The sequence below is a fragment of the Corythoichthys intestinalis genome, chromosome 18 (assembly GCF_030265065.1).
Source record: "Corythoichthys intestinalis isolate RoL2023-P3 chromosome 18, ASM3026506v1, whole genome shotgun sequence".
NCBI classification, from domain to species: Eukaryota; Metazoa; Chordata; class Actinopteri; order Syngnathiformes; family Syngnathidae; genus Corythoichthys; species Corythoichthys intestinalis.
The window spans coordinates 32,779,414-32,792,939 of NC_080412.1; the positions used below are offsets into that span (position 1 = coordinate 32,779,414).

General features: G+C 40.3%; 1 protein-coding gene across 1 annotated transcript; it reads right to left on the reverse strand.

Moving 5' to 3' along the window:
• Positions 1 to 8,735: 8,735 nt before the first annotated feature.
• Positions 8,736 to 13,209, reverse strand: LOC130906147 (POU domain, class 4, transcription factor 3-like). The gene is made up of 2 exons (XM_057820127.1): positions 13,052 to 13,209; positions 8,736 to 12,858 (listed from the first exon to the last, which is right to left on the reverse strand). The coding sequence occupies exons 1-2, from the start codon at positions 13,133 to 13,135 to the stop codon at positions 11,956 to 11,958; spliced, it is 987 nt and encodes a 328-aa protein (XP_057676110.1). The 5' UTR covers positions 13,136 to 13,209; the 3' UTR covers positions 8,736 to 11,955.
• Between the last annotated feature and the right edge of the window lie 317 nt (positions 13,210 to 13,526).

Here is a 13,526-nt window from a genome sequence, read left to right on the forward strand (position 1 = left end):
GGATCTTAGTCTTCTGCAGGCCTGAATAACATCATTTTTGCCTCCCCATGTCCTTTGTCTACGGGATTCCACGTTCCTACCATGTTTCATTGTGGGGATGCCTTGCACACAGGGTTATTATTTAGCATTTATAACACATTTCACAGCATTTCCAACATGATTTAGGATTTTTTTTCAGGGGTGAAAATGTATTGAATAACACTCTTTATTGCCACTACCACTGAAAATACAATGGAAAATGCCACAAACGGGCAACTACTTTAGAGTGTTCAATGAAAAAACACAAAACAGAATGAAAAAAAAAAAAAAAAAAAGATAATTTACACAAAATTCCAAAAATGGGCTGGACAAAAGTATTGGCAAGGCAAGGCAAGGCAAGGCAAATTTATATATATAGCACAATTCAACACAAGGCAATTCAAAGTGCTTTACATCACATGAAGATCATAAAAATCACATTTAAATCAATACAACGTAAAAACCAAGACAAAAGATCGCATTTAATCACAAATAGAATAAAAATAAATAAATAAAAATAAAACAAAAATATAACAAAAACTACTACTAATAATAATAATTGAAATCAGCAATGGAGATAAGCACAAGAGGAATAGAAAGCAGGTAGATTGAAATATATAGCCAGTTATGGATATGCAGTGCTAAACAAAAGCGTTTTTAGCCCTGATTTAAAAGAGCTAACAGTTTGAGCATACTTCAGACGTTCAGGTAACTTGTTCCAGAGGTGAGGAGCATAATAACTAAATGCTGCCTCACCCTGCTTGGTTCTTGTTCTTGGAATATGCAGAAGACCCGTTCCAGACGACCTTAGGGGTCTAGATGTCTCATAGGAATCTAACAAGTCAAGCATGTATTTTGGTCCAAGGCCATTAAGTGTTTTGTAGACGAGCAGTAGTATTTTATAGTCTATCCTTTGACTCACTGGAAGCCAGTGTAGCGAATTCAAAACCGGTTTAATGTGGTCCAGCTTCCTTGTATTTGTGAGGACTCTGGCTGCAGCATTCTGTACTAGCTGCGGCTTCCTGACTGATTTTTTATCAAGACCCGTAAATATACCGTTGCAATAGTCCAATCTGCTGAAAATGAATGCATGCATAAGTTTTTCCATGTCTTGTTGAGTCAGAAGCCCCTTAATTCTGGCACCCTCACCGCCAAACCTTTAGACAAAATAACTGGTAACAACCGCTTCAGGTATCCATCAATGAGCTTCTTACAATGCTCTGCTGGAATTTTAGACCATTCTTCTTGGTCTCTGAGATGCCTTCTCCAAACTGCCATTTTCAGATCTCTCCATTCAGGTCTGGACTCATTGCTGGCCACTTTAAAAGTCTCCAGTGCTTTCTCTCACACTATTTTCTACTGCTTTTTGAAGTGTGTTTTGAGTCACTTTCCTGCTGGAAGACCCATGACCTCTGAGGGAGACCCAGCTTTCTCCTAATGGGCCCTACATTACGCTCCAAAATTTGTTGGTAGTCTTCAGACTTCATAATGCCATGCACACGGTCAAGCAGTCCAGTGCCAGAGGCAGCAAAGCAACCCCAAAACATCAGGGAACCTCCACCATGTTTGACTGTGGGGACCATGTTCTTTTCTTTGAAGGTGTCGTTTTTTTCCCTATAAACTCTATATTGATGCCTTTTCCCAAAAATCTCTACTTTTGTTTCATCTGACCAGAGAACATTCTTCCAAAACGTTTTTGGCTTTGTCAGGTAAGTTTTGGCAAACTCCAGCCTGACTTTTTTATGTCTCTGGGTCAGAAGTGGGGTCTTCCTGGGTATCCTACCATAGAGTCCCATTTCATTTAGACGCCGATGGATAGTACGGGTTGACCCTGTTGTACTCTCGGACTTCAGGACAGCTTGAACTCTTTTGGATGTTAGTCGAGGTTCTTTAGCCACCATCCGCACAATCTTTCGTTGAAATATCTCATGAATTTTTCTTTTCCACATCTGGATGTGGAAGATCTCTTCATCTTCGGTTAATTGATGGCGCTCGCCCTCCTGCTGCTTATTGGCGCCCTCTGGATGCACCGTTTCTCGGTGAGAGTGATGCGGCAACACAAAGAGGAAATGGAGATTGCTCGTAACATCGGCGACGCTGTCAACAAGGCCTGTGATGATTTGTCCCTGGTGAAGAGGTAACAAGTAGCGTTTAGTGATGCCGCCACTCAAATGGTGACGAAAATTGTTACTGAGATCCGGGACCAAGAAAGGCTCGCTTGCGGAAACCAGGCCAGGGTTGATGACGATTAACCCACCTGAGCGGATTGCAGCGGATGTCGGCCTCCGTGATTCCCTCGGCTATACTGTACCTTCATACACAAATCTGACAATCACCCTGATCAATGAAATCACACTAATCGACAATATTGCTAAGTGCTATGGCAAATCAATAACTTTTGGGAAGAAAATTCATGTGGAAAAAACAAACAAACAAACAAACAAACAAAAAACAAATAGAAAAGCTCATGTAATAGGATGTATGCAACTCTACCATGTTTGATTGTGTGTCTTTGGCTGCAAGGGGACGGGTCTTGATAAGCATATGCCTCTCCCGTCGGCCCTTGTCTTTCTTCGGGCTAATCATATCACATTTTGCAACTGTCAATGATACCGATGATGATGACAATAAACATTTCATTTCATTTATCTAGGGAGGTTAGCTACAGTGCCTTGGGCTTTACGCTTATTGATGACACTCCGCACGGTAGACACAGGAACATTCAGGTCTTTGGAGATGGACTTGTAGCATTGAGATTGCCCATGCTTCCTCTCAATTTTGCTTCTCACGTCTTCAGACAGTTATTTGTTCTTATTTCTTTTCCCCATTCTCAATGTGGTACACACAAGGACAGAGGTTGAGTCAACTTTAATCCATTTTTACTGGATGCAAGTGTTATTTAGTTATTGCCACCAGCTGTTATGTGCCACATGTAAGTAACAGGTGTTGTTAATTTCACAAATTAGAGAAGCAACACATGATTTATCAAAGGGTGCCAATACTTTTGTCTGGCCAATTTTTGGAGTTTTGTGTAAAATGATAATGATTTATTTATTTTATTCATTCTCTTTTGTGTTTTTTTTTCATCGCATACCAGATAAATGAAGATATTACTCGCAAAGCATTTTTAATTGCATTCATTTTCTGGAAGAAATTGAGCATTATCTGACAGAATTGCAGGGGTGCCAATACTTTTGGCCAGCACTGTATGTAGATTGGCAATACAACAATGGTTATATACTGAGGAGTGACCTACATGTGGCATATTCATAATAACCTAATAAATACTTCAACGTGGAAGTACTGAACATACTTTTGCTGGAAGCGGAAGCTATTAGTCCGTGATACTGTATAGTGACTTTGAAAAATTTTGTTCCAAAAAAAGAACTGAAACTGAAAAAAGATTTGGAAACACTGGCGAAATAAAGACATAAAATCAAATACTCTATGTCACTTCTTGCATTTCTGTTAATAACTGAATTATTTAAGTCATTTCAGCCTGCAATTTTTTTTCTCGTTTCAATTATTCATCTCATTTTTACATTATTTATCACACAGTGCTAATTTTTGTTTCCTTAAAAAATGTCTGAGTGAAAAGAACCGATTCTCATTTCACGCCGGCTGCGTTCGGCCCAGCTGGGCTGAGTAATCACATTCAGGCAGAATATGTAAGGAACACTGCTGTATCCTTGTATGATGGAACCAATCAAAGGCTTTGCTTTGTTTCTAGATGCTGTTGATCCGGAAGGTCCTCACAAAAGAAAAACTCCATGCAGTTACAGACAGATGGACATCATCTCCATTTAGAAGACATCCATCATCCAATCCTCAGGTTCGTTGTGTGTGTTCGTGCGCGTGTGTTGACAGTGTGTTGTCATGACGCTGATAGAAGATGACTAATAGAGTAGCGGGGTAGCTGTCTTCCTCATTCGCATTTGTTGCTACTGGCTGTGAATGAATTATTGATTTTTTGGGGTGCTCCCTAACCCCACACATGCACAACATCCCACTCTTCTCTCTTACATTCCAGTACGCCTCTAGAATGTCAGCCATTTTGTGTGTGATTTCAGTCTTCTAAATTCAATATCTCAATGAAAGGGAAAAAAACAGACCTAACAAATGTTCACGACTGTAAACTAAGATCTTTGAAATGTTTTGGGACCCGTCCACTTTAGACCAACTTTCATCCCTGTTCTGTCAACATCCGCTCCCTCCACGATATTTACTGGAAGTTTTTTTTTTTTTTTTTTGAAACAACAACTTTTCAATGCAAGCTTGTTGCATGACAACCTACTCCGTAAATAATTAAAGTGCGCCTCCGTCGCCACACAACACAAACGTGGATACACACACACTTGCCTTCAGATCCACTTACCAACACGGCAGCTTCTCATATCAAGCAGACCATCCATTATTCACAAGGCCCAGACCCTGTTTAACCTCTTATTGATGTCCCCCTTATAAGTCTATTTATTTGAATGCACCCAACGGACATTCTTGGCAAAATCTAAAATATGCTCCCATTGCCCAAATTATTCACACAATCAGGAAAAAAATAAAATAACTTATGTGACATCTCTTTTAACACAATCAGCACAGTCAATAAAGCAATTTACATAGAGATAATTAGAGCAGGTTACAATTATCTGTTCTATAATAATAAAAAAAATAATGTAATTTCTAAAAAAAATTTGGATCAATAAACTCATACGATTATTGTATATGAAATTATTCATTCCGTGTGCGTATGTGCCTAGGAGGAAGACAGTTTTATTTAATTACAGTATAACAATGCATGTATTTCTTTTAGCATAGATTCCACCATCAGTTGACAAGACCGCTCCCACAGACATTGCGTCACCCCTTCCCGTAGGGGGCTGACCCAGGCAGAACGTTGAGTTGGCTCTGACTGTGATAAACTGCAACACACGCTGCGTTCTAACGCTAGATTTAGGTGGAAACAGGACAAAGATTTTACAAGCGGGCAGGAGTGTCTCAAGAGTGATTTTGTCTAGAATTTAATGTAATTAGCGTATTGGCCCGAATATAAGACAGTGTTTTTTGCATTGACATAAGACTGAAAAAGTGGGGGTCGTCTTATATTTGCGGTTTGGACATTATACCCATTCACGACACGAGATGGCGCCAGATATCATTGAAGCGATGTTCTGTCATGACAGATCTCAGCTACCCTCAAGTTTAACCAGTTTGCATTATTTTATTGCAATGTTTTTCCATTTGTTTCAAGACTGCAGTTAGTTAGACCTCACTTTGATGGATAATGCAGTTAGTGCAATTTTGTTGTTTTATCACAATAGATTGGTTTATTTACATTTCAAAAACCAGAAGCCATTCATTTACGTATGTGATTGCACTTAATTTTACATATTTAAATGTTCAGATATTAAGATTTGAATGAGGCAAAATAACATGCTTTTTCTCTCAAATATATTGTTATAATCATTTGTTTCGGATGTTCTGTAATTATTTTCTGTATAAAAATTAATTTGGTGTTCAAAAAGTCTTTTTTCAAACTTGAGTCTTGAAAAAGAGGCGGTCGTCTTATAATCAGGGCCCTCTTATATTCGGGCCAATACGGTATTGTATTAAATAGCACCATGCATGCACTTTGAAACGTGAAAAAAATCAACGGATAAAATTAGTCTAATTTTGGCTTTAAATATTTACATAAAATAAACGATAACTGCCTGTTTTTTGCTTATAATCAAGAATCTAGATTGTTTTATGTTCATATCTATAGAAATTCTGCGATTTAAGCATTTATTTACAAGAATTTTAAATTTACAATTCTCTTTGTTTTGTGACGGCCGCCATGTTGGATTTTGTATCTCTACACATTAGCGGAATTCAACCTAAATGAGTTGTGATTGTATATAGAAAAATGCTAATCTTGCTTTTGTTGAGTAACATTAAGATGATTCTGCATGCTTTCCTCGAGTATTAAGTTTCTGATGTGGAAATTAAGTGATTTATTAGCTGTTGAAAACTAAATTGAAAATTTATAAGATATGTTAAATATTGCTATCGAACCTGAAAATATAGGTTTTTTTTTTTTTTTTTGATCTAGCGTAAAATTGGAGAGTTTTATAGCCATTTAAAGTTTTGTTGTAAAATAAGTTTTTTTTTTTTTTTTGTGAACGGCTGGTCATGGAGACTCATATATGCCGAAGGGAGGAGCTTGTTTTGGTTTTAGATCGCTAGCGGCTTTAGTTTTGAAAATATTTTAATTTGAAGTTTTTGAAAAAGGGGCCCCTACAGATCGGCCCCGAGCCTCATGTCTCGTCAACTGATAGTGAAGTCTATGCTTTTAGTTATTTAGTTAGTGTGATGTAAGTATGTATTGTTCGTTCAAAAAGTTTTGGTCATGGTACAGAAAAAAAAAAAAATTAATATTTTAATTAGAAGTTTTTGAAAAAGGGGCCCCTACAGATCGGCCCCGAGCCTCATGTCTCGTCAACTGATAGTGAAGTCTATGCTTTTAGTTAGTGTGATGTAAGTATGTATTGTTCGTTCAAAAAGTTTTGGTCATGGTACAGAAAAAAAAATAATTCAATTTTCCCTTGGAATTTTGGCAAAGACTATTCAACTACAGTGGTCCCTCTACATACGAATTTAATTCATTCCAGGACCTGGTTTGTAAATCAAAATGGTTGTATGTCGAGCGGGATTTTCCCTTAGAATACATTATAATTCGATTAATTTGTTCCACAGCCCAAAAACCTACGATAAGTCCTTCATATATACTGCCGGTACAATTACAAATACAAATCGGAATTATAAAAATATAATAATAATGATGTAACGAATCAGGGTCTACTGTGATGGTTGTGTTTTGCATGCTGTTCCTGAACGCACCGTGTGACCGACAAGAGTGAAAGAGGGTGGAAGAGTGGGAAGTTTTAATTTTCTCTTTTTATGTTCTGTTGTTGTTGGCGTCGGCTACAACGGACAATAGCCGTGTTGTGTTGCCCGTGACCTGATCCCGGATTAAGCGGATGGATATTACGATTTTTATTTATAATTGATTTGTTTTGGTATGGGTAATTTGTATTTGTAATTGTACCTGCAGTATTTATTACTATTATATATATATATATATATATATATATATATATATATATATATATATATATATATATATATATATATATATATATATATGTCAATTTAATGTCAAATAATGCTGCATTGTCATGACGCTGAAACGGGGATTTATATTTATTCTATTAACGTTTTCGAACGAGTCAGACAACTTTTAGAAAATAACCAGTCATTTATTCCATTTAAAAAGTGAATTTTAAAGGTACAACAATTCTTTCAATGATGTGCTGGCTTGTGTGTGTGCCCATACACTCGCCGGCCACAATATTAGGCACACTTACAAAATGCACCAACTGTAATATGATCGCCCAAATCCCCCCCCCCCCCAAAAAAAAATGCATTGGGCAGGTGTACCTAATAAACTGACCGGCAAGCGTTCGATAGTTCTGATGGCTTTTAAGAATGCATAAAACTCTTGCTACAATGCTCCGAAAAAGATAATAAAATATAGTGTGCTATTAGCTAAATGAATAATTCAACGTAAATAATCCACACAGCAACCATTCGTTGTTGTTTCAGGCAATGGGGGACACATTCAGTGATATTTACACAAAAACGTGATGAAGTGATGCCATCAAACACCCACTCAGTACACATTAAAACAGTCAATTTTGTTCCAGTACTAAAGTGACTTAATATCCCTGAAGTGACATAAGGTGTCTGGTGTAGTTCTAGTATTGTACAGCACAATTGTGTGTTCAACAAGTCCTCTTTCAATGCTTTAAAACAGGGGTTCTCAAACTAGGGTCTGCGAGGTTTAGCCGGGTTCCGTGAAATCCAGTCTAATAAATTTCTGAGTATTAGTATTAATGAAGTTGGTGCTTACATATCATATCAGGACTGGCGAGCCTAAAAAAAGCCATTTTCTTCCTTTTTATGGTGTGAAGACTCAGGACACACGCAGACCTTAACTTCTTTTTTTTGTTCATGCTTAAGCAAATAAAGTGTAGTTTGGTGCAAAATATTCCATATTTTACGGAATATAATGCGCACCGGATTACGAAGTACATTATATTAGAGTTTATTTTCATATATAAAACACACCTGATTATAAGGCGCATTCATTTATTAGTGTACATCATTGTTTGATTTGTTTTTTATCTTCTAACATTATTGTTTTATTTATACTTGTATTATTTTTTTGTTTTGAGCACTTTACTGAAGTAGTATAGCACAGTTAAGCTCCAAAAATAGTTTTGAGATCATTTAACACAACCAGAATTTATACATATGGCGCATTGGATTATAAGACGCACTGTAGCTTTTTGGGACAGTGCGCCTTATACTTACTCTGAAAAATACGGTACATTAATGAAACATAAATGAATAAATACTTAAATACAGGGTGGGGCAGAGCAACTTGCTTATTTAAATTTGGTGCCTTGAAGTGATGGTTGCTTTGAGGATGGTAGGAATGGACTTATTTGAGAGAGTGGTGATTAAAGTTTGGTTCTTAATGTGCGTTATTTTTTGTGTTTACACAATGAGCATCACGGAGTAGACGAAGTTGGAACACGCTTTTGCTGTTGAGGCATTTTTTTTCAAGCAGTCAGGCAATCGTCGCAACGCAACGTGCATTCTGTAGACATTTCACCCCCCCGTGGTCGTGTTCCTGGTCGGCAGTCGATTGTTTCATGGGTAAACAACTTCAGGGACGTAAAGAAAAAGAAACCTGGCCTCCCAAAGTGCCTCACACGCATTTTCACAAGCAATAAATTTGCGTAGATTTAAGGCCCAAGTACACTGCATGCGTGATCGTTGCGTTTCCGGTCCGACTCCGGTAAAAAATAGCGCCGGAGCCAATCCGTTCCCATTATATCCTATTGTTCAACGTATACCGGCCGCATCAGTGCTCCGGCTTGACTGCGAACCACCTCCGGCGTGCCGCATGCCCGCCGGATGGTATAGGCTATTTTCTATTTTTGCCGGACACGCATCCGGCAAAATGGGCGGAGCTGGGCCTGGACGTAACAACCCAGGTGCCTAATCACGGTTTAAACACGAGCGAAGATGGATGATGAGCTCTTCATCATGGAGGTGGAAACCCACAAAATCATTTATGATGCAGCAGATCCTTTCTATAAGGACAATATAAAAAAGGAAGCTGCAAGGTGTCCTATTATGTGTGTTTTTCTGTCCTGATCTCATCATGATGCAGTCATGTCTGTCTCTTAATTCCAGATTAACTAAAATATCAATATGCAAAGAAAATATGTGCTCTCTCTCTGCTTCTCTGATGAGTATAGACTCCGTGTGTTTTTCGTTGTTTTAAATGGCACATTATCGCACGCGATCATGCGAGAGCTCACGGGGGGACGAGGTTGGCGGACCGCAGCCGTGCAGCAGCCGGTATGATTTACCTGTTTTTGACGGACTGCGTGGCACGCAGGCAACACTGAACCGGACCGGAACCGCAACGATCACGCATGCAGTGTACTTGGGCCTTAAGTTCCTGCACCATAGCTAATTTGTAGGGATGAAATTTCAATTTTGCTTGGAGGATTCATCTCACAGAACAAGCAGACAACCCAAAAGCAGATGCATGTTTGCCGGTAGACCGTCGGGGAGATCTCAAAACAGATTCTCTCACCCCGTCAATGTTTTGGGTTGTCCTTGCTGTTCGTGGGAGGCCAAGTTTCTTTTTCTTTACATCATCTGTTTCCCTGAAGTTGTTTACCCATGAAACAATCGACTGCCAGCCAGTAACACGACCACGGGGGGCAATATTGAAATGTCTACGGAATGCATGTTGCGTTGCGATGATTGAGCGACCGCTTTAGAAAAATGTCTCAACAGCGAAAGTGCTTTCCAACTTCGTCCACTCCATGATGCTCACTGGGGTTCCTGAAAAATAAACACAAAATAAATAATGCACGTTACGAACCAAATTTAAGCCCCACATTCTCAAATAAGCCTATCCCTACCATCCTCAGAGCAACCATTGCTTCAGGGCGCCAAACATAAATAAGCAAGTTGCTCTGCCCCACCCTGTATTTGGCTGTTACTTTGTGTTACATTGTGAATTTGTGTGCGAATAATTGCCCTATGACTGAATGGCGACCACTTCAGGGTCTACTAGTCTGCCTTTTATCTAAAACCAGCTGGGATAGCGTCCAGCAACCTGCGACTGATCAGGATAAGCGCTGCTGAATCGGGATGGATGGATGGATCATAATTACTATAGACAAATTTATGATATATTTCAACAATAATTTTCATTTGGATTCTGAAATCATGAAAAATAATGACAATCAAATAATCCTATTTAGAGGTGCAATCATTATCAATTAATCAAAAACTAATCGACTAGCAAATTAATCGACAATTATTTTGATAACCAATTAATCGTTTCGGACCTTGTTCACCTTAAACTTGTTTAAATTCTTGAAATTATAGCATAAATATAACTTCTCTGTTGTCAATACAGTGATCCCTTGCAACTTCGCGCCCTCAGTCCGTCTTGGATTTTTTTTCAATTAAAAAAATAAAAAATAAAATAAAGATGAGCTGTCCCAAGCCGATTGCGCTGTCTCACGCTCGCTCCCTCCTACTGCTCTTTGTTCGTCAGAGAGTGAACTGGAGTTGCTTATTAAAGTAAACGATGATTGACAGACGGTTAAGCTTTGATCTTGCCAGAGATTAGACCTTCAAAGCGCATCATGCATCAATCATCGTTTAACTTGTTAAACAGTTGCGGTGGCAACTCGTTGTATGTACGTTATTTAATTATACGTACTTTGGGGAAAAAGGTAGAAAAAAAAACATGTCTAATATGTATCTCTTCCCAATGATAGATCTGAATAAATACATTGAACAAAAAAAAACAACAACAAAAAAAGTTTATTTTGGGAGGGGGCGCTACTTCGCAGTTTTTCTCTTATCGTGGCAGGTTCATGTCCCCATTAACCGCGAAAAACGAGGGATCACTGTTTTATCAGATTTCTTCATTATATTAAGTCAAAGAAGGACATGAATAAAAATCTGCTTTTACTTTGGAAAACAAAAATTCTTATTTTTGCCAATCTTCGGACGTAATACGGTCCAAACTAGCTTTTTATTAATAAGGCTACAATAACTAATCGATTAACAAATTAGTTGCCAACGAATTTGTTAATAAAATATTATTTTAGAAGGAAATAGTCATCCATTTTCACTTCACTGTTACTTACAACATGCCTAAAAAAACTTCAAGGTAAATTGTGAAGGTAATTGAAAGAAGTGACATTTATCCGAGTAATCGATTAATCGCTTAATTAATCGTCTGATTAATCAGTTATGAAAATAATCGTTAGTTGCAGCCCTAATTCTAATGTACGTACATTTGAGCATATTCACTGTAGTCATGCCCAAATGTCCAAATTTGTTCAATTTTTATTCTTTCACTCATTACTTCACTCATTAATATTTATTTCTTAGGTGTGTTATCATTATTATTATTATTATTTTTTTTTAGACATTACGGACAAATGGCTAGCTCTCTTTGACGATGCAGTGTTAATGACTCAACAAACATTTGTTGGACACCCTTGAATTAACGGAAAGAATGCGAAATTGGTTTCAAAATAAAATATGTGTAAGGTCATTTAGGAGTACACGTGCTAGTCATGCATTCAATTTTTGTGATGTTCCTTGAAAATTTTTCCCTGGAGCCCAAAAGTTTGAGAACCCCCCACAAAAATAATGCAATAAATTGAAGAAAAAAAAGAGATAAATCCAAAAATTCAGAAGTGGAGAGCTGCTGCCGTCTTTTTTAAATCCCTCGGGATTGTCCTTTTCATGAGTCGATGCATTTTAAGATTGAGGATGCGTTCAGAGTCAGTGCACGGCCGAGTACTTCATGCGCTTCTGCTTCTGCCTCTGGTTGCAGAACCAAACTCGCACTACGTTCTTTTTCAGGTCCAGCTTCTCGGCGATGGCCGCGATCTTCTCCGAGGACGGCCTGGGCTGGATGGCGAAGTAGGCCTCCAGGGAGCGCTTCTCAGGGGCGGCGATGGAAGTGCGGCGGCGGCGCCTAGCGTCCTCCGCCCCCCCACAGAGCCCTCCTCCTAACGGCTCTGGCGCGGCGCTCCTGTCCCGGTGCGCCGCCTCTGCTTCCTCCAGCCAAGCGTGCAGCACCGGCTTGAGGGCGATCATGTTGTTGTGCGACAAGGTGAGCGACTCGAACCTGCAGATGGTGCTCTGGCTAAGGGAACCCACGCCGGGGATCTTGAGGTCGGCCAGAGCCGAGCCCACGTCGGCCTGGGTCACGCCCAGTTTGATGCGCCTTTGCTTGAAACGCTCGGCGAAGGCTTCCAGCTCGCGCGGGTCCGACTCCACCTCGTTGTGAGGGTGGCCCATGACGGCCATGGCTTGATGCAGCTGCCCCATGCTTTGTAAGTGGTGATGGTGGTGATGGTGGGGGTGACCCAAGCCCGGCTCAGGCGCGCCCATCCCGCTCACGCCTAGGCTACTGGAGAGGTGCTCCAGAAGGTCCCCGGCTTCCAGGCTCGGTCCCAACTGGTGGCTCTGGAAGTTCTGGTGATGGTGTGAGGCAATGATGGACGAGATGGTGGAAGAAGAGGAGGAAGATGCGGCGCAGGAGGGCGCGACGCTCATGGTATGGAAGCTGGCGTCTCTCCTTGCCTGGGAGACGAGGATGCCGTCAGCCGCCGCCTGCAGAGCCTCCGCCCGAGCCAGCAGGCTCTCCTCCACGCCGCCCCCCAATATATTGGCCTGGAGCTGCGAGCGGCAGCGCACACAGTGGGGGAGTCAGTGGGGAATTGTGTCAGAGAGGAGGGTCATAAAAATTAATATGGAAGGGAGGGAAGAAGGGAGGAGTGTGGAACAAAGTCATGTCAAATCACATTTACACATTTTTCCCTCAGCGACGACTCCCTCCCATCCCCGTCCGCATGCCCTGGCGTCGACCTACCTGAGGCTCCTGCGCGCAAACTCTTCGCATGCCGTCGTGCAGGCTCAAGTGCTGCTTGCCGTCCACGGTCATCATCATCATCATCCTTTCTTGTTCTACCTCCCCTCTTGCTCCTCGTGTTCTCTCCACAGGTAGTCCCCACTCTGGACTGAGCGCATCCGTTTTGGCCCCGCGACACCTCTGTCTCGTCCTCCCCCCTTCCTACTGCACTTTATTCAGCTCCGCTTAAAACAGGTGGGCATCCGCGCATGCGCAAACAAAGTAAAATAGCCAGCTGACTCATTGGTTGCCACTGACATTGACAGATGAACCAGAGTTTTGCTAAAAACGACATACAACTAACCACTTACGGCATACAAACAAACGAAGCACTTCAACAACCCTCCTAGTGTTCTTAAGGCTTTAATGTTATGTCCTAAAATTAACATTGGCTGCCATTGTTGTACAGATATAAAAGATGTACAGTACGCCTATT